General features: G+C 37.7%; 1 protein-coding gene across 8 annotated transcripts in view; it reads right to left on the bottom strand.

Moving 5' to 3' along the window:
* The window catches only part of BMPR1B (bone morphogenetic protein receptor type 1B), a 404,692-nt gene that overhangs the window by 40,528 nt on the left and 341,923 nt on the right, over window positions 1-22,241 (bottom strand). For all 8 annotated transcript variants that reach the window (XM_059066542.2, XM_067035525.1, XM_067035524.1 and 5 more), the window contains one exon: window positions 15,667-15,826. In XM_059066542.2, the coding sequence (XP_058922525.1) occupies window positions 15,667-15,809 (143 nt within the window). In that variant the 5' untranslated portion in view covers window positions 15,810-15,826. The remainder of the gene's footprint in view (window positions 1-15,666; window positions 15,827-22,241) is intronic.

Genomic DNA, 22,241 nt, shown 5'->3' with positions numbered 1-22,241 from the left:
CTTCATTTCCACAGGGCTTAAAAATGAAAAACAAGGACTATGATATATAGAACTATTTATAATCAGACACTACTGTCTTCCCAAGCTCGGGCGATAAGCGCCCATGGACTCCCAATGTAAGTCATAAACCACTACTGCACGTCTAAGAAGTAAAGTACTGAAGTCTGTATCTATCTGTCTCATATATACGCGTGCTCAGCACCCACCACAGACGTGACAGCACAGCCCTAAAGGGTCATGGGAAGGAAGCTCTGAGCGCGGTGTTAGCCGTGATGTGCGTGTTGGTCTATTTTATGTTAGTGGCAGCGGCGTTCTGCCATACGTTAGAGCGTCAGTTATCATCAACACCCTTAGAACTGTTTACTTGGTTTATAAGCCTCAAGCGATCCCAAATGCCTCAGTTTATAAGAACTAGCACTGCAAAGTTCAAACATACTAATGAATGGCTAGGAACGGCCAATGATAATAAATCTCTTTGTTAGACTAAGGTCAAATGCATGAATATTGCTGTAGGAGAAAGACTGCCTTGGAACAGCCCATGCTCTAAATTCTTTGGGGCTTTTTAGCCAATGTGCTGAAATCGCTATGAAAATCTAAAGCATGTAAACGCCAAAGGCAATAAATAAAAGACCTGTCCCTTAGAAATTTACTTTAAACCATATAAGCAAACAATACCCGTGTGATTTTTTTTTTATCCCTTTCCTATACATTTAGACTATATAGGTAACTTACACTTCTCCTCAAAAGTCAAATTCAGGAGTTACGGATAAAGTCAGTTTAAGTTTCTGACACTAGGAAATCATAGAGCAGCTGGAAAAGTTTGACACAATATGTTAAATCTAAAAAGACTAATTTCTCCTTAATTAGGAGGTCTCCTTAAATCAAAATCTGAGAATACAGAAATGTACTGTTAGGCAACTTTAAGAAGAGAGAAAGAAGAGAGAAAGCTGGTAAAGCTTTTGGCAGGTTACTGTTACAATGTCCTGGGAAATATAAAGAAACATCAGGAAGAGTAAATTCAAGCTTTAAAAATGTACTCCCTCGTCTGTGAAGAGGGGGGGAGGTAAAAATAAAAAGAGAGGATGGAAACTACATTTTTGATGAGGAGTACACAGAAGTAGAAATAAAATGTTGCACACATGAAACTTCTATAATGTTATAAACCAATGTTACTTCAATAAAAAAATAAATTACAAAAGAGGGGATGGAGAGGGAAAGAGATCCTGGAAAGAAGAGTCGGTGTCCCATAAGTCATAAATTCAGATAGGAACTCAAACATTAAGTTGGAGGACAAGCAAGGAGGTGAGAGGACCATTTCAAGTGCATATTACTGACAAGAAAGCAAAAATAATTTATAAGCTTCTTACTGAAATTGCTAGCTACTAAGGGACATGAACTGGAAACCTGCAGTACAATTGCAGAAGCTTAAGAATTACTTGAGAACTTTCAACTCTCAAGCAAGCACAAATGCAAACACGACTGCGCTCTGGAGTCAAAGCTGATCAACGTCACCCATCACTAAGAGACATTCAACTCTGAACCATGCGCTTAGCTGAACATTCTCTGTTGCTGGCTGCCATATTTAAGCTTGGTTTTTAAATGTTTTATATAGATTATTACCCCAACACCCCCAGAGTGTTGAAAGTGATAACAAGAAGAGATGAAGAATTATGAAGGAAACAAAAGTTGAAATAATTTTAAACAAAACTGAAAGTAGTGAGATGTATACATGAACGCAGGATGGAACCACTTGATTACAGCAATGATTATGAATTTTAAAAGAAGACAATTGACAAGGGGAGAGAGGCAAGATAGGGGTAGGGGATTAAGAGGTGCAAACTAGCATGTATAAAATAAATAATCCACAAGGATATATTGTACAGCCCAGGGAAATTAAGCCATTATTTTTAATAACTCTAAATGGAGTATAACCTATAAAAATATTGAATCATTATGTGGTACACATAAAACTAATATAATATTGTAAATCAGCTATACTTTTAATAAAAAAGATGACAGTGTAAATTTCAAAAAAAAAAAAAAAATTCCGCCCGTGTGTTACAGGTAAAGAAAAGAAATTGACAAAACAGAACAGCTGCATACGAACCTGCTCAGTCATCAGTACTGAATGCCTCTCAACATAACGCTAATCATGAAGAAGCAAAGCATTTGAAAATGAAAAGGCCATAGGAGGTCAAAGTAGTGACCATAAAACTTCTGTTACAACCCTTGGATTGGTCTACAGTTTCATGACTCCTTGAATCTGCCCAATGTTCCAAAGGCAAAGGAGTGCCTGGAACATCCTGAGAGATCATCAGGGATAAACTGCCTCAAGAGATCTTCAGTGTGCCCAAGTGAACATTCGCTAGCAAGTACGAAAGGGATACACTTAGTGTAAAGCTTTGAGGAACCAAATAATACTCTTTCGGTGGACGTGCATCCAGAGCCTGAACGTTTTGCCTGTTCTCATCTGGGGTCAAATGGATTTATAAACAGCCTTCTGGACCCCAACTCATTCACTGTAGAGTGAGTACAGGGTTTATAAATTTTACCCAAGTTTTGGTCCCTTTAACTCTATTTTTCCACTAAGATCTTATGCTTCTTTATTGTAAACCCCAGGACTGTCCAGAAACAATAACCACCACAGTTGAGAAGGGACTGTTGTGGAAGTTTTCTTCTAACTAGTTTTGATCTTTATAAAGATTATTTTAACTATAAAATAATTTTTTAAAGTATTATTTTAAAAGAGTTTATCTGATCTACCCAATCAGGGTGATAGGAAATTTTAGAGCACTAATACAATAATCTAAAAATTATTAAATAACTCAAAATTATTATTTAATTATTAAATGGTTTAAAATTTTGCTCTCGACAAAAACTCATTAAATAAATGGATCCTTGCTCAAGTGCATCTGCACACAGGCATTAATTGTTCTCTACAGCAATCAATTTATTTATTCTGATCAAACTGAATCAAATGATTTATTCCACTTTTTTTTCCAGTATGTAAGAAATACTAGAATTCGTAAATTTCCTTTAAGTTTCAGTCAGAATCTATTTCAAAGGCTGCTTGTTTTAGGTCAATTATAAATAGGTCCTTGAGAACATTGTCTTCTAAAATATCTATTTCACATGGAAGGGGATAAACAAAGTTTTCAAAGTTTTCTGTCACCGGTAAATTGAAAGATACATACAACTTTAGAGTTGCTATTTAAATCATGTAGAGTTTAGTCAGTTAAGTGAAACAGCTGAAAGCTGCATAGAGCTTTGTTAACAAAAGGTGATTTTACAAACATTTGTTAAGCACACTATGCCTCAGACCGGGTTGGATGATAAGAAGCAAGAGTGAGGAAGATGCAGCCTTTGCTTTCAAAGAGCTCAACATCTATGAACCAATCCTAGGAGAAACAAAGTCGTCCAACTCCAAGCAGGAGGGACAGAAATGACCAGCTAATCAAGTGCTTTCTACCGACTGGGGGGAAAAGGCAAAGAAGAATGTTACGCAAAGGTTATGACCAGAGTAACAGAACCCTAAGGTTTATATTTGTTTTTTTTTTCCCTGTCATCTTAGGTGAGTGGGTTCCCGTAGTAGTAGAGAGAGAGAGGGTAAAACAGATATGACTACCACTTCTCCCCTTCTCTGGTTTTTCCTCTGAGAGGTCATAGCACTGGGGGGGGGGAGGTGAAGGTGCAACATTAATGATGAGGTTCCAATGTGAGAGAGGCCTTTTTACTTCATCCTCAAGAAAGTGTTAACTCTCATACATCCTTCTCTGGCAGCCACGCCAAGTGACTGAGCATTTTGTTCATCTCTGTTCATTTTTTCTAGGAGGTACAAGATTTTTTGAACTTGTCTCACTTTTTATGTTAAACAAGCATTTGCATATTCTCACTTCCACCACCCGGTGCAGACCCTCCCTGCATCTCACCTAGACTGCTCTGAGAGCCTTCAGGCAGGAAGCCCCCTCTTCTCTCTCAAGACTCTAGCCCATTCCACACTGCACTGCCTGATAAATCTTATTTTCCTTCCTGCTCAAATATCTTCAATGGCTCTCTATGTATGACTGTACAGAGCCCCACAATGTTCACTTCCTATTAAGTCCAACAGCAAATGGACCCATTTAAGTATCACTTATAACTGAGAGCCACAAAAGCAGAGTTATTCCTTATAAAAGACTTCATACGTGAATTTGAAACCACAGCCTCAGCCAACTGAATTATAAGTTCTAAAGAAGGACCCACCATTCTCATAAATGAAATGATTTTAACTCAACATCTTCTACTGGGAAAAAAAAAAAAAAGATCATAAAGCTCAATGTTCAGGTGGCCTGGGCAACAGTGGAACAAACTAGATGAACAGAAGATGTACAAACAAACGAGAAGAATGCTCACTTGAAACACTCTGAGACCTGGGTCAGAAGTACCTCTCTAAAAAGCACACACCACCACATTCAGCAGGAGGTCTAGAAGCTCTGGGTTAATACAAACTTTGTATAAGGGCTCTGTTCAGCATTGCCTGATAAGTCTCACATTTCCCTTCCTGCTCAAAAACCTTCAATGGTTCTCTATATATAGTTGTAAAGAGCCGTATATTGCTCCCTTCCTATGAAGCCCCTAAACCCTCCCTTCTGCCGCCTCTGGCTCTTCAGGATACAGTTGGAGACTTATCAGATTCCTCATTTAGGCACCTGGTGTCATATGTACATCCTTCATGCAAACATCCAGTGTGATTTATTACACCTACAAACCCTGAAAACTGCCCAGGCAGGAGAATTTTTGGTCAGAACCCAATAAGATAAATGAGGAAGTTTTTAAAATTACCTTGAAAAAGAGTAAAAAAAAAAAAAAAATTTTAGAACTGGATAGACTTGTATGAGAGATTAGAAGAACTTGAGGAAGGTGAGAAAGGGGCAAAAATGACTATCACAGACCACATCAAGTAAAACAAGGAAGGATACATAAAGTAGGACCAAATTCTATACAGAAAAGAATCATCAAGGCTGAGATTACGCCTGTTAGGACAGGAAAACAAGACAAAACACTGGCATGTTGAAAGTCATACACAAAGAGTTATTAAGGAGACTATGCAGATTTCAAGGCACGCAGTGACAGTCTGAGGTCCTAGGAATGGAATCTGGGAATGGACTAAGAAGGATAAACCATGAAAAGAAACACCTAGAAAGGTAAATATTTAGAAGATAGATATTATAACGAGGGAGAATGAACAATGGCTTCGCCTCTTATTTTGAAGTATGGATATTAAAAAATGGTTCTAATGTTGTATTCAGCATGATCTATTTGTACTACAGCCTCTAATATGCATGCCATTAGGCAATGCCAATGCCAGGGATATTGGAAGCAGACACATCTGCACCTGATAGGAATCAAGGACAAGAATGACAGGATCAACATTCCAACAAGAATGCTGGCTGGTACAGTGATTGATGGTACTCATGAAGAGTTAAAAAAAAAAAAGGTGGGGGGTGACTTTCCTGGTGGCACAGTGGATAAGACTCTGTGCTCCCAATGCAGGGGGCCTGGGTTCGATCCCTGGTCAGGGAACTAGATCCCACATGCATGCGGCAACTAAGTAGCCTGCCTGCTGCCACTAAGACCCAGCACAACCAAATAAATATTTTTTAAAAACCCCAAAACCCTCTAAACGTTGTATATGTTCTCTGAATTATCTATCATGTGGGGTTTCAGAATCTCTTTTAAGTATGATGCAATTTTGATTTGGGCCACTTTTTGGATTATTGTCTCCAGGAAAGTGGGAGTGGTGATGAGCATGAGATCTACCTAGGACATCCAGCTTGGCTACAGTCTGCCTGGTACCAGCCCTTATCTAAGCCCCAAGCAAGCACACCATTGTCTTTAGAACTGTTTTACCTAGAAGTGCAAGATTGAGTGCAGTATTACTCAAAGTGTGTTCCCTTGCAAACTACTTGTTACTGGTCTGTGAGTATGTTAATACAGAAATTGAAACTTGTATATATTGCAATAAATTTAGCTCTGTGGAATTTAATTAATAGACAATAGAAAAATGAAGCATGCAATTTGTAGGTATTTTTAAATTAATTTTCCTAGTAATTCATTTTTTATTGTAGTTTAGAAAGTATCAGTGCACAACTTATTGGGGAAAAAAACTTTGACCAGAGATAGCTTGAGGAGTGCTGATTTGGAGTGCTTATAGGAATAGAGGCAGAAAGGCCTGGACCTATTTAGGTCTAGGGGCCCAGGAACAAAAAACAGCCCTGTGATTCAGACACGACTGACCTCAGCTCACAGGAGACTCAACTGGAGTCAATACCTCGTTAGCAAAATGTATGTACAATTTACTCAAGAGCGAATATTTCTGCCCCTTTGAGGGTCAGGGGCTAGCTGCTGGTCAAAAATTCAGTACTTTGTAAACTTGGCCACAATTTCTTTTTTACTCATTTGGGCATGAGCACGGAATGACCTAGTAAAAATTACTTAACCTCTCAGAGCCTCAGATTTCTCACCTGGCAAGTACAGATAATGCTACATTCTTCAGAGGTGTGCTGTGATGATTAAAGGTACGTGAAAGTAAGCATGCTGGTAGTAAAAAAGCTCAATAAATATTAGTTTTCTGTTGACTTCTACAAGTTAACCAATGCATGCTATCATGGTATACCAACGTTTTTTGAGGGGTTCCATTGTTACTGATTGCTGGCTTTGTTGTATTTTTGTTTTCTTCTTCTTTGCTATTATAAATCAAAGGTTGGAAACCATACAATTCACAACCCATTCCAATCTGCCCTCCATATCTACTTCCACATTAAATATTTCTAAACTGCAGTTATCAAGGTCAGTAAATGTGATGGCGGGATTTCAGTTCTTCTCCTAACAGCATCTAATATGGCTGATCTTACTTCTTTCTCCCTCAGTAAACTAGGCCTCAGTGACACTATGCTGACTGCTTCACTGCTAATTCTGAGTTTCCTGGGGAGAGCTTCCTTTACCCAAGCATTAAAGTCTCAAGGCTCAGTTGTACTCTGGTAGATTAGATTGTTCTATTATTGTTCTCAATTCTTCATGCCACACTCTAACCATGGCTTCCCTTTGACTTTGAGCTTGAGGATGTCACTTGATTTGGTAAATGGAATGTTAGAGGACATGACACAAGCAGAAGCTTTAAGAGGTTCCTCCCTCAAACTCATTTGAGAAAGAATTTTGGGGCTTCCCTAGTGGCGCAGTGGTTAAGAATCTGCCTGCCAATGCGGGGGACACGGGTTTGAGCCCTGGTCCGGGAAGATCCCACATGCCATGGAGCAACTAAGCCCGTGCGCCATAACTACTGAGCCTGCACTCTAGAACCCACGAGACACACCTACTGAAGCCCACGGGCCTAGAGCCCATGCTCTGCAACAAGAGAAGCCACTGCAATGAGAAGCCCACACACCACAACCAAGAATAGCTCCAACTCGCTGCAACTAGAGAAAGCCCGCGTGCAGCAATGAAGAACTAATGCAGCCATAAATAAATTAATTAGTTTGTTTGTTTATTAAAACAAACAAACAAACAATATGCCCTTGATAGCTGCCAGCCCAAGAAGAATGAAGAAACGTTGGGAGCAGGACTGAAGCCAAGCCCACCCAGGCCAGCAGAGTCCAGCACAGTTGCAACCCACAGCAAGACACAGGAGTGAAATAATAAACGTCTTCAGTTGTAAGAATCACTGTGATTTTAAGGATGCTTATTTCACAGCAAAAAACTGACTAAAGGAGATTGGTTCAAGATGGCAGAGTAGAAGGACATGCTGTCACTCCCTCTTGTGAAAGCACCAGAATCACAACTAACTGCTAAACAATCGTTGACAGGAAGACACTGGAACTCACCGAAAAAGATGCCCCACATGCAAAGACAAAGGAGAAGCTGCAATGAGATGGTAGGAGGGGCGCTATCACAATAAAATCAAATCCCATAACTGCTGGATGGGTGACTCACAGACTGGAGAACACTTATACCACAGAAGTCCACCCACTGGAGTGAAGGTTCTGAGCCACACGTCAGGCTTCCCAACCTGGGGGTCTGGCAATGGAATTCCTAGAGAATCAGACTTTGAAGGCTAGTGGGATTTGATGGCAGGACTTCAGCAGGACTGGGGGAAACAGAGACTCCACTCTTGGAGGGCACACACAAAGTAGTGTGCACATCGGGACCCAGGGGAAGAGGCAGTGACCCCAGGGGAGACTGAACCAGACCTACCTGCTAGTGTTGGAGGGTCTTCTGCAGAGGTGGGGGGTGGCTGTGGCTCACCATGGGGACAAGGACAATGGCAGCAGAAGTTCTGGGAAGTACCCCTTGGGGTGAGCTCTCCCAGAGTCTGTCATTAGCCCCACCAAAGAGCCCAAGTAGGCTCCAGTGTTGGGTCACCTCAGGCCAAACAACCAACAGGGAGGGAACCCAGCCCCACACATCAGTAGTCAAGCAGATTAAACTTTTACTGAGCTCTGCCCACCTGAACAAGAGCCAGCTCTACCCACCACCAGTCCCACCCAGCAGGAAACTTCCACAAGCCTCTTAGATAGCCTCATCCACCAGAGGGCAGACAGCAGAAGCAAGAAGAACTACAATCCTGCAGCCTGTGGAACAAAAACCACATTCACAGAAAGACAGACAAGATGAAAAGGCAGAGGGCTATGTACCAGATGAAGGAACAAGGTAACACCCCAGAAAAACAACTAAATGAAATGGAGATAGGCAATCTTCCAGAAAAAGATTTCAGAATAATGATAGTGAAGATGATCCAGGACCTCAGAAAAAGAATGGAGGCAAAGATCAAGAAGATGCAAGAAATGTTTAACAAAGATCTAGAAGGATTAAAGAACAAACAAACAGAGATGAACAATACAATAACTGAAATGGAAACTACACTATAAGAAACCAATAGCAGAATAACTGAGGCAGAAGAACGGATAAGTGACCTGGAAGATAGAATGGTGGAATTCACTGCTGCAGAGCAGAATAAAGAAAAAAGAATGAAAAGAAATGAAGACAGCCTATGAGACCTCTGGGACAACATCAAATGCAACAACATTCGCATTATAGGGGTCCCAGAAGGAGAAAAGAGAGAGAAAGGACCTGAGAAAATATTTGAAGAGATTATAGTCGAAAACTTCCCTAACATGGGAAAGGAAATAGCCACCCAAGTCCAGGAAGCACAGAGAGTCCCATACAGGATCAACCCAAGGAGAAACATGCAGAGACACACAGTAATCAAATTGGCAAAAATTAAAGACAAAGAAAAATTACTGAAGGCAGCAAGGGAAAAACGACAAATAACATACAAGGGAACTCCCATAAGGTTAACAGCTGATTTCTCAGCAGAAACTCTACAAGCCAGAAGGGAGTGGCATGATATACTTAAAGTGATGAAAGGGAAGAACCTACGACCAAGATTACTTTACCCGGCAAGGATTTCATTCAGATTCGATGGAGAAATCAAAAGCTTTACACATAAGCAAAAGCTAAGAGAATTCAGCACCACCAAACCAGCTCTACAACAAATGCTAAAGGAACTTCTCTAAGTGGAAAACACAAGAGAAGAAAAGGACCTACAAAAACAAACCAAAAACAATTAAGAAAACGGTCATAGGAACATACATATCAATAATTACCTTAAACGTGAATGGATTAAATGCTCCAACCAAAAGACAAAGATTGGCTGAAAAACAAGACCCATATATATGCTGTCTACAAGAGACTCACTTCAGACCTAGGAACACATGCAGACTGAAAGTGAGGGGATGAAAAAAGGTATTCCATGCAAATGGAAATCAAAAGAAAACTGAAGTAGCAATGCACATATCAGATAAAACAGACTTTAAGATAAAGAATGTTACAAGAGACAAGGAAGGACACTATGTAATGATCAACGGATCAGTCCAAGAAGAAGATATAACAGTTATAAATATATATGCACCCAGCATAGGAGCATCTCAATACAGAAGGCAACTGCTAACAGCGATAAAAGAGGAAATCAACAGTAACACAATCATAGTAGGGGACTTTAACACCTCACTTACACCAATGGACAGATCATCCAAACAGAAAATTAATAAGGAAACACAAGCTTTAAATGATGCAATAGACCAACAGATTTAATTGATATTTATAGGACATTCCATCCAGAAACAGCAGATTACACTTTCTTCTCAAGTGCGTACAGAACATTCTCCAGGATAGACCACATCTTGCGTCACAAATCAAGCCTCAGTAAATTTAAGAAAATTGAAATCATATCAGGCATCTTTTCTGACCACAGTGCTATAAGATTAGAAATCAATTATAGGGAAAAGCCTACAAACATAGGTAGGCTAAACAATACATTACTAAATAACCAAGAGATCACTGAAGAAATCAAAGAGGAAATCAAAAAATACCTAGAGACAAATGACAATGAAAACACAATGATCCAAAACCTATGGGATGCAGCAAAAGCAGTTCTAAGAGGGAAGTTTATAGCTATACAAGCCTACCTCAAGAAACAAGAAAAATCTCAAATAAACAATCTAATGTTACACCTAAACGAACTAGAGAAAGAACAAACAAAACCCAAAGTTAGAAGAAGGAAGGAAATCATAAAGATCAGAGCAGAAATAAATGAAATACAAACCAAGAAAGCAATAGCAAAGATCAATAAAACTAAAAGCTGCTTCTTTGAGAAAATAAACAAAATTGATAAACCATTAACCAGACTCATCAAGAAAAAGAGGGAGAGGACTCAAATCAATAGAATCAGAAATGAAAAAGGAGAAGTTAAAACAGACACAGCAGAAATACAAGGCATCCTAAGAGACAACTACAAGCAACTCTATGCCAATAAAATAGACAACCTGGAAGAAATGGACAAATTCTTAGAAAGGTATAACCTTCCAAAACTGAACCAGGAAGAAATAGAAAATATGAACTGACCAATCACAAGTAATGAAATTGAAACTCTGATTAAAAATTTTCCAACCAACAAAAGTCCAGGACCACATGGCTTCACAGGTGAATTCTATCAAACATTTAGAGAAGAGCTAACACTCATCCTTCTCAAAGTCTTCCAAAGAAGTACAGAGGAAGGGACAATCCCAAACTCATTCTATGAGGCCACCATCACCCTCATACCAAAACCAGACAAAGATACTACAAAAAAAGAAAATAACAGACCAATATCACTGATGAATATAGATGAAAAAATCCTCAACAAAATACTAGCAAACACAATCCAACAACACATTCAAAGGATCATACACCATGATCAAGTGGGATTTATCCCAGAGATGCAAGGATTCTTCAATATATGCAAATCAATCAATGTGATACACCATATTAACAAATTGAAGAATAAAAACCAAATGATCATCTCAACAGATGCAGAAAAAGCTTCTGACAAAATTCAACACCCATTTATGATAAAAACCCTCCAGAAAGTGGTCATAGAGGGAAACTACTTCAATATAATAAAGGCCATATATGACAAACCCACAGCAAACATCATTCTCAATGGTGAAAAACTGAAAGCATTTCCTCTAAAATCAGGAACAAGACAGGATGTCCACTCTCACCACTATTATTCAACATAGTTTTGGAAGTGCTAGCCACGGCAATCAGAAAAGAAAAAGAAATAAAAGGGATACAAATTGGAAAAGAAGAAGTAAAACTGTCACTGTTCAGATGACAGGATACTATACATAGAGAATCTTAGAGATGCCACCAGAAAACTACTAGAGCTAATCAATGAATTTGGTAAAGTTGCAGGAAACAAAATTAATGCCCAGAAATCTCTTGCATTCCTATACACTAATGATGAAACATCTGAAAGAGAATTTAAGGAAACACTCCCATTTACTATTGCAACAAAAAAAAATAAAATACCTAGGAATAAACCTACCTAGGGAAACAAAAGACCTGTATGCAGAAAACTATAAGACACCGATGAAAGAAATTAAAGTTGATACCAATAGATGGAGAGATACACCATGTTCTTGGATTGGAAAAATCAATATTGTGAAAATGACTATATTACCCAAAGCAATTTACAGATTCAACGCAATCCCTATCAAATTACCAATGGCATTTTTTTTACAGAACTAGAACAAAAAATTATCTTAAAATTTGTATGAAGCCACAAAAGACCCCATATAGCCAAAACGGTCTTGAAGGAAAAAAATGGAGCTGGAGGAATCAGACTCCCTGACTTCAGACTGTACTACAAAGCTACAGTAATCAAGACAATATGGTACTGGCACAAGAACAGAAATATAGGTCAGTGGAACAGGATAGAAAGCCCAGAGATAAACCTATGCACCTATGGTCAACTAATCTATGACAAAGGAGGGAAGGATATACAATGGAGAAAACACAGTCTCTTCAATATGTGGTGCTGGGAAAACTGGACAGCTACATGTAAAAGTATGACATTAGAACACTCCCTAACACCATACACAAAAATAAACTCAAAATGGATTAGAGACCTAAATGTAAGACCAGGCACTATAAAACTCTTAGTGGAAAACAGGGGAAGAAGACTCTTTGACATAAGTCACAGCAAGATCTTTTTTAACACCCCAAGAGTAATGGAAATAAAAACAAAAATAAACAAATGGGACTAATGAAACTTCAAAGCTTTTGCACAGCAAAGGAAACCATAAACAAGATGAAAAGACAACCCTCAGAATGGGAGAAAATATTTGCAAATGAATCACCAAAGGATTAATCTCCAAAATATATAAACAGCACATGCAGCTCAATATTTAAAAAACCAACCCAATCCAAAAATGGGCAGAAGACCTAAATAGATGTTTCTCCAAAGAAGACATACAGATGGCCAAGAAGCACATGAAAAGCTGCTCAACATCACTAATCATTAGAGAAATGCAAATCAAAACTACAATGAGGTGTCACCTCACACCAGTTAGAATGGGCATCATCAGAAAATCTACAAACAACAAATGCTGGAGAGGGTGTGGAGAAAAGGCAAACCTCTCGCACTGTTGGTGGGAATGTAAACTGATACAGCCACTATGGAGAACAGTATTGAGGTTCCTTAAAAAACTAAAGATAGAACTACCATATGACCCAGCAATCCCTCTACTGGGCATATACCCAGAGAAAACCATAATTCAACAAGACACATGCACCCCAATGTTCATTGCAGCACTATTTACAATAGCCAGGTCATGGAAGCAACCTAAATGCCCAACAACAGCTGAATAGATAAAGAAGATGTGGTACATATATGCAATGGAATATTACTCAGCCATATAAAGGAACTAAATTGGGTCATTTGTAGAGATGTGGATGGATCTAGAGACTGTCATACAGTGTGAAGTAAGTCAGAAAGAGAAAAACAAATATCACATATTAATGCATATATGTGGAACCTAGAAAATGGTACAGATGAACCGGTTTGCAGAGCAGAAATTGAGACACAGATGTAGAGAACAAACGTATGGACACCAAGCGGGGAAAGTGGCAGGGGGGTGGGGGTGGGGGTGTGATGAATTGGGAGATTGGAAAAAAAAAAAAAACTGACTAATGTTCTACTTACTCTACTCTCTCCCCAACCTCTTATCTGAGCTCCAAATCCATATTCTATTGATAGGCCTACTCTCAGAGATCTCTACTTGGATGTGTCAGAAACCTTAAACTTAGCATATCCAGATTGACACTCGATTATTTTCCTCTGTCGTCTTTCCCCACAAGGCTACAATATGCACCTAAGTGTACACCTGCCACCTTGTGAAGCTCCTCTTGGTCCCCTCTCATCTCTGTGGTGTCAACATAAAACTTTCCCTCTAAATGTTTCTCCAACACATTCAACTCTCTCCTGCACCAGCCTCACCCTCATCCGAGAACATTTTCTCTCACATAAACTGTCCTTCCTGAATCTACTTTTCAATTTCTCTTACTTGGCTGCTGTTGTTCTTGAACTTACTGTTGTCTCCCTCTAATACATTCAGTACTCTGCAGCGGAGAAAATTTTTCTAAAAAGCAAATCCAATCACATCAATCTCCACTGCCACTCCTGCTTAAACATCCCCTTTAGAACAGAGACAAATTTCCCGTCTCCAGGCTCAAATCCCACCACGTCTCCTCCTATATGCCAAGCTTCTCCTTCCCACCACAAAGAACTTGCATTGCAGTTACCCATGCCTCAACACCTTCTTCCAAATCAACTTAGAGCACTTCAGTGGCCTATAAGGAAAATAGGACAAAATATTTGAAATTGGGATAATTGTGGAAAACCTGAACGTATGATCACCCAAACTACAGCTCAAAGGGCACACACAGATTCACTCTTAATTACTACAGACTCACACAAAATAGTAAAATATCTCCCTAATATGCTTCATCCTGCTAATTGTCTCTTCTTCAGAAAACTTTGTAATTTTCCTGATACTTTTTCTGTTTACTGCAAAAAGGTAGCGTTCCCAGGAAACACTGTCTGAGCTTTGGAGTCATTTTATCTTGGCGTAAGGGCTCAGAGATTGCAACCTTGTTCTATCATATGAGGGCCAAGTTACTAGACCTCTCTGGGCCCTGAATTCCTTAGGTCTAAAGGTAAGAAAGAAGCATTTCCTACCATGCTGAGTTGTTGTGCTGATTAAATGAGACATATGTTTGTGAATACACCCAAATTTCCTCCTTGTGTCATTCAGTTAATACATATTTCTCGAGCTACATATTTCAGGATACACTGGTGAGCTTATATTAGATAGATCCCACTTCACAGGAAACTTTAAAGAAAAAAAAAAAGGTCTCAGCATGAAAAAGAAAAGCATTCAACTCAGCTTTACGCTCCTTCCTGGGGAATGAGGTCCCAAATGGTTGCCCAGATATTCTGCCCAGAGTTCAAAGCCAGCAGCCCATCTTCCTATTTGGGTCCATTATCCTCCTTGAGGGAGACTCTGCTTCTCTGACATTTTAACCCCTGAGACCCACACTTGTCTTGTTATCTCAGCCACTTCACCCTGGACACACTCTGGCCTCTTTATTTACTGCTGTCCTCACCCTGAGGAGTCAATGCAGGGACAGTGACCAAAAAAATGGATGTGACTGCATAAAGACGTGTAAGGAAGAAAGAGGCAAACAGTCCAGTTTCAAATATTAGAAAGTATTTATACAAACACGATTAGCTACTAAGGAGTTTATTCTCTAGTACTTAGCGTCTTAATCTTAACTTCTGGTGGACTCACATAAACTCTATTACTACGCTGTTTCCTGGGGGCAGTTTATAAATATTCCTAACAGCTTAGGTGTTCTTTCCAAAATACTACCACCATCACCATAATAAACGTTAGAACGAACAAACAAACAAACAAAAAACACATTTGACACCACTGCTGTTGCGTTTATTTTGTGGGGCTGAGGTCTTTTGAAAGAAAATAATTGGTTCTTGCTCCTTGATAGAGACCCTGGGATCTGTGCTCTCTGTTTATGTGCACACGTGATGTTTGCAGAAAGAATGACCTCAAAACATTTCAGGACAAAATGCGATTCAGTACTTCTCTACATACAGGCACAGCTCTGAGAGTTAATGGGTTTAGGCCCTATTCCCCAAAATATGTTCTTGGAAACACTAGCCTACAATTCTATAGTCAAAAAAGGATGGCTTTCTATTAAAACTAGAGTTAAATCATTAATATGACCAACCTGCAAATATTGTTGACTGAGTCTTCTGGACAATGGTGGTGGCATTTACATCGCAAGATCTTTGGGCGAGGGGTGAGGGCTGTACTCTCACCATCCTCTTTCTTGGTGCCCACGTTCAATTTTCCTGAACTTCGCAAAAGCATGTTATCAAGGAAGTTTGCTGAAAAGAAGAAACAGTTAAGAGTTTAAGCATCTTTGGGGTAGCCCAGCCACCGTCTTCTGTCCAAAGAATGATGATATTAAACAAAGTATTAAGTATTCATAATAGTTAAACATTTAAACAGAAAACATATTCTGATGTTTTGACACTAAAAATTATACTTTCTATATGATATATATGTCTCATTAAAAATTCTCATAATCCTTTCAGAATAGTAGTTTCTACATTAAGTTATAATAGTTGTATTTGATTGAGTGCAAGCAGTTCAATGACCCACTATTATATAGATTATCTCTATTCTGTATGGTAAGGCTGTGAGTAAATATAACCATTCCCATTTTCAGATGAGAAAATTAAGGCTCGAAGTTTAAGTGATCTGCACCCAGCTAATAAGTCATGAAGCCAGCATTTACACCCAGATCGTCTGGGTCCTAACACTTTCTACCAGTCTCTTCACTTTAGGTATAACATGTATTTTTTAAAGAAATCATTAAACATATTTAATGTGCAACATTCATTAGAAAGATTAAAATTTAATTATCAAGATATACAAGCCAAAGTGATGACCTTTTACAGTAGCAATGATTCTACATCTTCAATGGAAGATACGACAGTAGACATGATGTTTAGAGACAGATTTTTCTGGGTTCTAAAGTAGGCTTTACTGTTTACCAGTTAGTTGACATTGAATAATTACCAGTTAGTTGACACTGAATAACTTTAGTTGACATTGAATAACAATAACATTGTGCTTCATTTTCTTACCATCAAAATGGAGATAATTATAAGCATCTACCTCATGTCAAGAGCTTAGAGTGGGTATGTTACCATAGTATTACTTGATAAATGTTAGCTAATGTTATTGGAGAAATCTTATTTTTTACCTTTTAAATAGTAAGACAATGTTGCACAACCTAGGGTGACATATCACTGAGACAGGTTTCATGTTTTCTTCTTTACCACCACTTTTGGAAAGTAAGGATGCTTCAGAAGGAGGCATAGATTAATTGACACCAGGTTTCAGGCATTGAGGTAAGAGCTCTCCTACATGCTACGTCACTGTATAAATTGTCACCCTGAGCAATGTTTGATTTAAAATCTCACAACACATCCAGTTTGCCTACAGTTAAATACAATTTCAACAAAAATATTATCTACAAGATACTGGGTTAAAAAATTGAAATTCTAGATCAGAAGTACAGCATACACAATAGATATGTACAGTGTACTTTTTTTTTTTTTTAACTACAAATTAGTGCCTCCAACCACTGGTTGTATCAGGGAATAGAGTTTAAAAAGGTCTGTGATGATTTAGCCTGACTTTCTCTTGCTAATTAGTTGAATTTTTAGAAAGTAGTAATTAAAGGAAAAAAGAATAAAGTATGTTAGATACATTTACCAGAATTTCCCCCAATCATTAATTCTAATATTTCATTAGATTTTTCAAATTTATGTAAGATGTGCACCTAACTTTCTCAAACAGTTCCTTATATTTTAGTCTGCAGAAGACATATCAATTGTAATATATGAAGAGTCTGTTATATTCAGGATCCTGGGCCATCCACAGTGATTCTGATTCCACAGGTCTCAGGTGAGCCAAGGGAAAGGCATTATTCCACAGGACCCCAGGTGATTGAGACAGATGATGTGCAGACTCCACTTTGAGAAAACTAGGAGTAGATTAAGTAAATATTTATTTAATCCAACCACAAAATTAATCCCAATAGGTGCTTATTATTTCTATAAAATCGGTACTCATCCTTAAGTTAAATTCCAAAATAAAGTGAAGTTAAACACAGTTCATGTTAGTATCTTGTATTTAAAGCCTGCATAAATGCCCTAGCACCGCTTGCTATCCAGGTGCAGTGGGTATTGGTATGCCTATATATCACCCTGCCATGCTGGTTTCCTTCTTTTTAAATCTGGTTCTCAGTCTTACTAACTTTATGACCTAAATTATCTCAAAGTAACTCAAAGTGATGAAGGTAAGATATTTAAAACTTATTACATCCTGCTTTCTTCCATACCAGGCCCCTGCTCTTTGAAGTTTTTAAAACAAAATAATAAAAATTCATTTATTATGCATATGTCTACTTAGCAAACACATATTGGGTGCCTACCTTGTTCCAGACACAGCCTAGGTAACTAGGATAAACTAAACATACACAGAATTTACCACCTGGTGGGAAAAGTTGTTAAATGGAATATTCACACAGAATGATCTACAGTATAAAAAGAAACATCCTTATACTATTGGAAGTAAGATGTCATTTTGTAAAAAAACATTTTAATACAGGATTCATGATTTTCTCACATTTTAAATTTATTTAAACAAAATAATGATATAAAATTTAGTTAGAAGGAGATTCTTTGCGATATTGCTTAACAATCTGTGTTTACAACAAGAGGGGATAAGTCAGGTCTCTTAAAAGAGATTCCTATGTAGTCATTAAAATGTAGATGTGAAAGTATATTTACTGATAAGGAAGACTGTTAAAATATAATTTTTGTTGAAAAGTGCAATTTACAGAGCATTTTAATTACAAAATCCCACGATATGAACAAGAAAAGGGGCTAAAACAAACAAACAAAAAACCCAACAATATAAAAGAGGTCCAGAGGAGACACTAGCAATAAAAACTTGGTAATCAGAAGGTAAAAATCATCCTTTCTATAGAGATTGTGAAGATGAAATATTGCTGCATAATCTTTCTAAAATGTTTAACACTTTAACATGCAGTCAGAATACATGATATTTTACCAAAAACACATTTATAAGTACAAAAAGATAAGTATAGCTAGCTCATAATAGACACCATTTCTATAAACTGAGTTAACAGACAACATACTGAATGAACATATAAGGCTGCCTTCATACAATGTGACCCAAACAAGTAAAAGTAATGAGATGATAAATGATTGCTTTTAATTAGCATTAAATAAATGGATAATTAAATGCAAATCTGAGACAGGTGGAGAGTTCTTTATTTGCTTTTGCCAAAATAATCAAGGGAGTAATCCATAAAAGTATGTAATTGCTACTTAGGAGTCAATTAATCTATATGTGTTTAATTCCTTATGAAATAAAAATCGTTATCACATGATTCACAACATTTCCAATCACAAGATTAAACTAAAATAATTAAGTGATAATTTGGAGGCTAACAAGAAGACAAGTGAGAAGAGAAGCAGTAGCAACAGAACGAATAAATATGATTAGACTCAACTTAAAAGCTAAGAGCACAGTTAAAAAGAAAGATTATAATATCTAAATTGAGGTATAGTGGCCATACAATATTAGTTTCAGGTGTACAACAATGTACCACATCTTCTTTATCCATCCCTTGCTGGACACTTCGGTTGTTCCAATCTTGGCCATTGTAAATAATGCTGCAATGAACATAGAGGTGCATATATCTTTTCAAGTTAGTGTTTTTGTTTCCTTGGATAAATACCCAGAAATTGCTGGATCTCATGGTAGTTCTATTTTTAATTTTTTGAGGGAGCTGCATACTGTTTTCCATAGTGGCTGTACCAATTTACATTCCCACCAAGGGTTTCCTTTTCTCCACATCCTCACCAGCATTTGTTATCACTTGTCTTTTTGAGAATAGCCATTCTAACAGGTGTAAGGTGATATCTCACTGAGGTTTTGATACATATTTCCCTATTGATTAGTGATATTAAGCATTTTTTCATGTACCTGTTGGCCATCTGTATGTCTTCTTTGGAAAAATGAATATTATTCAGATCCTCTGCCCATTTTTTTTTAATGGAACTTTGTTATTTTGCTACTGAGTTGTATGAGTTCTTTATATATTTTGGATATCAACCCCTTATCAGATATACGATTTGTAAGTATCCTCTCCCATTTAGTAGGTTGCCTTTTCATTTTGTTGAGGGTTTGCTTTGCTGTGCAGAAGCTTTTTAGTTTAAGGTAGTCCCACTCGTTTATTTTTGCTTGGCTTTGCTTTTGGTGTCAAATCCAAAATATCAACACCGAGACCTATGTCAAAGAGCTTACAACCTACGTTTTATTTGATGAGTTACATGCTTTCAGGTCTTACATTCAAGTCTTTAATACACTTTGAGTTACGTTTTGTGTATGGTGTAAAATAATGGTCCAGTTTCATTCTACTGCATGTAACTATCCAGTTTTCCCAACACCATTTATTGAAGAGACTATCATTTTACCATTGTATATTCTTGGCTCCTCTGTCATAGATTAACTGACCATAAGAGTGTGGGTTTATTTCTGGGCTGTCTATTCTGTTCCATTGATCTATGTGTCTGTTTTTCTGCCAATACCATACTGTTTTGGTGACGATAGCTTTGTAATATAGTTTGCAAGCTGGGCGCATGATGCCTCGAGCTTTGTTCTTCTTTCTCAAGATTGCTTTGGCTATTCAGGGTCTTTTATGGTTCTATACAAATTTTAGGGTTGTTTGTTCTATTACTGTGAAAAATGCCATTGGAATGTTGATAGGGATTGTATTGAATCTGTAGACTATTTTGGGTAATATGGACATTTTAACAATATTAATTCTCCCAGTCTGTGAGCATGGATTCGCTTTCCATTTGTTTTTGTCTTCTTTAATTTGTTTCATCAATGTCTGATAGTTTTTAGTGCACTGGTCTTTCACCTCCTTGGTTAAATTTATTCCTAAGTATTCTATTCTTTTTGATGCAATTGTAAATGGAAATCATTTTCTTAATTTCTCTTTCTGATAGTTCATTCATTATTAGTGTATAGAAATGCAACAGATTTCTCTATACTGCTTTTATATCCTACAATTTTACTGAATTCATTTATTAGTTCCAACAGTTTTAGTGGAGTTTGGGGGGTTTTCTATATATAACATCATGTCATCTGCCAATAGTGACAGTTTTACTTCCTCCTTTCCAATTTAGATGCCTTTTATTCTTTTTTTGCCTAATTGTTCTGGCTAGCATTTCCAATACTATGTTGAATAAAAATGGCCAGAGTGGGCATCCTGGTCTTGGTCCTAATCTAAAGGAAAAGCTTTCAGCTTTTCACTGTTGAGTATGACGTTAGCTGTGGGCTTGTCATATATACAGCCTTCTCTGTGTTGAAGCATATTATTTCTATACTTGTTTTGAGAGTTGTTATTGTTGTTTTTATCATAAATGGATGTTGTATTTTGTCAAATGCTTTTTCTGCATTTATTTAGATGATAAGATTTTCATCCTTCATTTTGTTCATGTGGTAAATCACATTGATTGATTTGTGGATGTTGTAACACCCTTACATCCCTGGAATAAATCCCATTTGATCACGGTGTATGATCCTTTTAATATATTGTTGAATTTGGTTTGTTAATATTTTGTTGAGGATTTTTAGATATGTTCATCAGGGATATTGGTCTGTAATTTTCTTTTCTTATGGTGTCCTTGTCTGGTTTTGATATCAAGGAAATGCTGGCCTCAGAACATGATTTTGGAAGTGTTTCCTCTTCTATTTTTAGAAGAGTTTGAGAAGGATTGCTATTAATTCTTCTTTGAATGTTTGATAGAATTGACCAGTGAAGCCATCTGGAACTAGACTTTTGTTTGTTGCGAGTTTTTAAATTATTGGTTCAATTTCCTTAAGATCTTCCTAATAGCTAGTCCACATTTGAAATAAAGGGTCAATGAGAAACTGAACTGTTTTATCTACTGTTATAATTATGAAAAGGGATTTATAAAAGGATCACTTTCATATAAAGTCATTCTGAATTTATGCCAAATCTAGCCAGCCTCATATAGGCAAGCTTAGGCATTTTGGATCAAAAACAAGACTGAACACATCAGCTAAGGCATAAAAAAGGCAATTACATGTATATAAAATGAATAATCATCTCATAAAAACATGAATTTAGCTTTTATTGGTTTTTTTTGTTTGTTTTTTGTGGTATGCAGGCCTCTCACTGTTGTGGCCTCTCCCGTTGTGGAGCACAGGCTCCGGATGCACAGGCTCAGGGGCCATGGCTCACGGGCCTAGCCGCTCTGCGGCATGTGGGATCCTCCCAGACAGGGGCACGAACCTGTGTCCCCTGCATCAGCAGGTGGACTCTCAACCATTGCGCCACCAGGGAAGCCCAGTTAAGTCTTTTTTAATATTTAGTAATAGAATTACAAATGAATCTGACAAAAAAATGTAAGAGGAAAAAAATACTGAAAAAAGTCAGACTGTCCGAAAAGGTCTTAGGAATAAATACTACACTCTCTTTAGTTCAGTACATTTTCAGTTTCCTTCCTCCCTCCTACTTTCCCCCTCCCCTAATTCCCCACCCCTTTTTCTCCCTAATACCAATCTTTAGCTTAACAGTGTGAATCCAGACACTTCAGATGCTGCCTGGTTAGCTTAGCTAGTTACATTATAGTTAATCCAGGTTGTTAACTATCCAAATTACCA

This window comes from Kogia breviceps, chromosome 6, assembly GCF_026419965.1.
Source record: "Kogia breviceps isolate mKogBre1 chromosome 6, mKogBre1 haplotype 1, whole genome shotgun sequence".
NCBI lineage: Eukaryota > Metazoa > Chordata > Mammalia > Artiodactyla > Physeteridae > Kogia > Kogia breviceps.
This window is presented reverse-complemented; position numbering and strand designations above follow the sequence as displayed.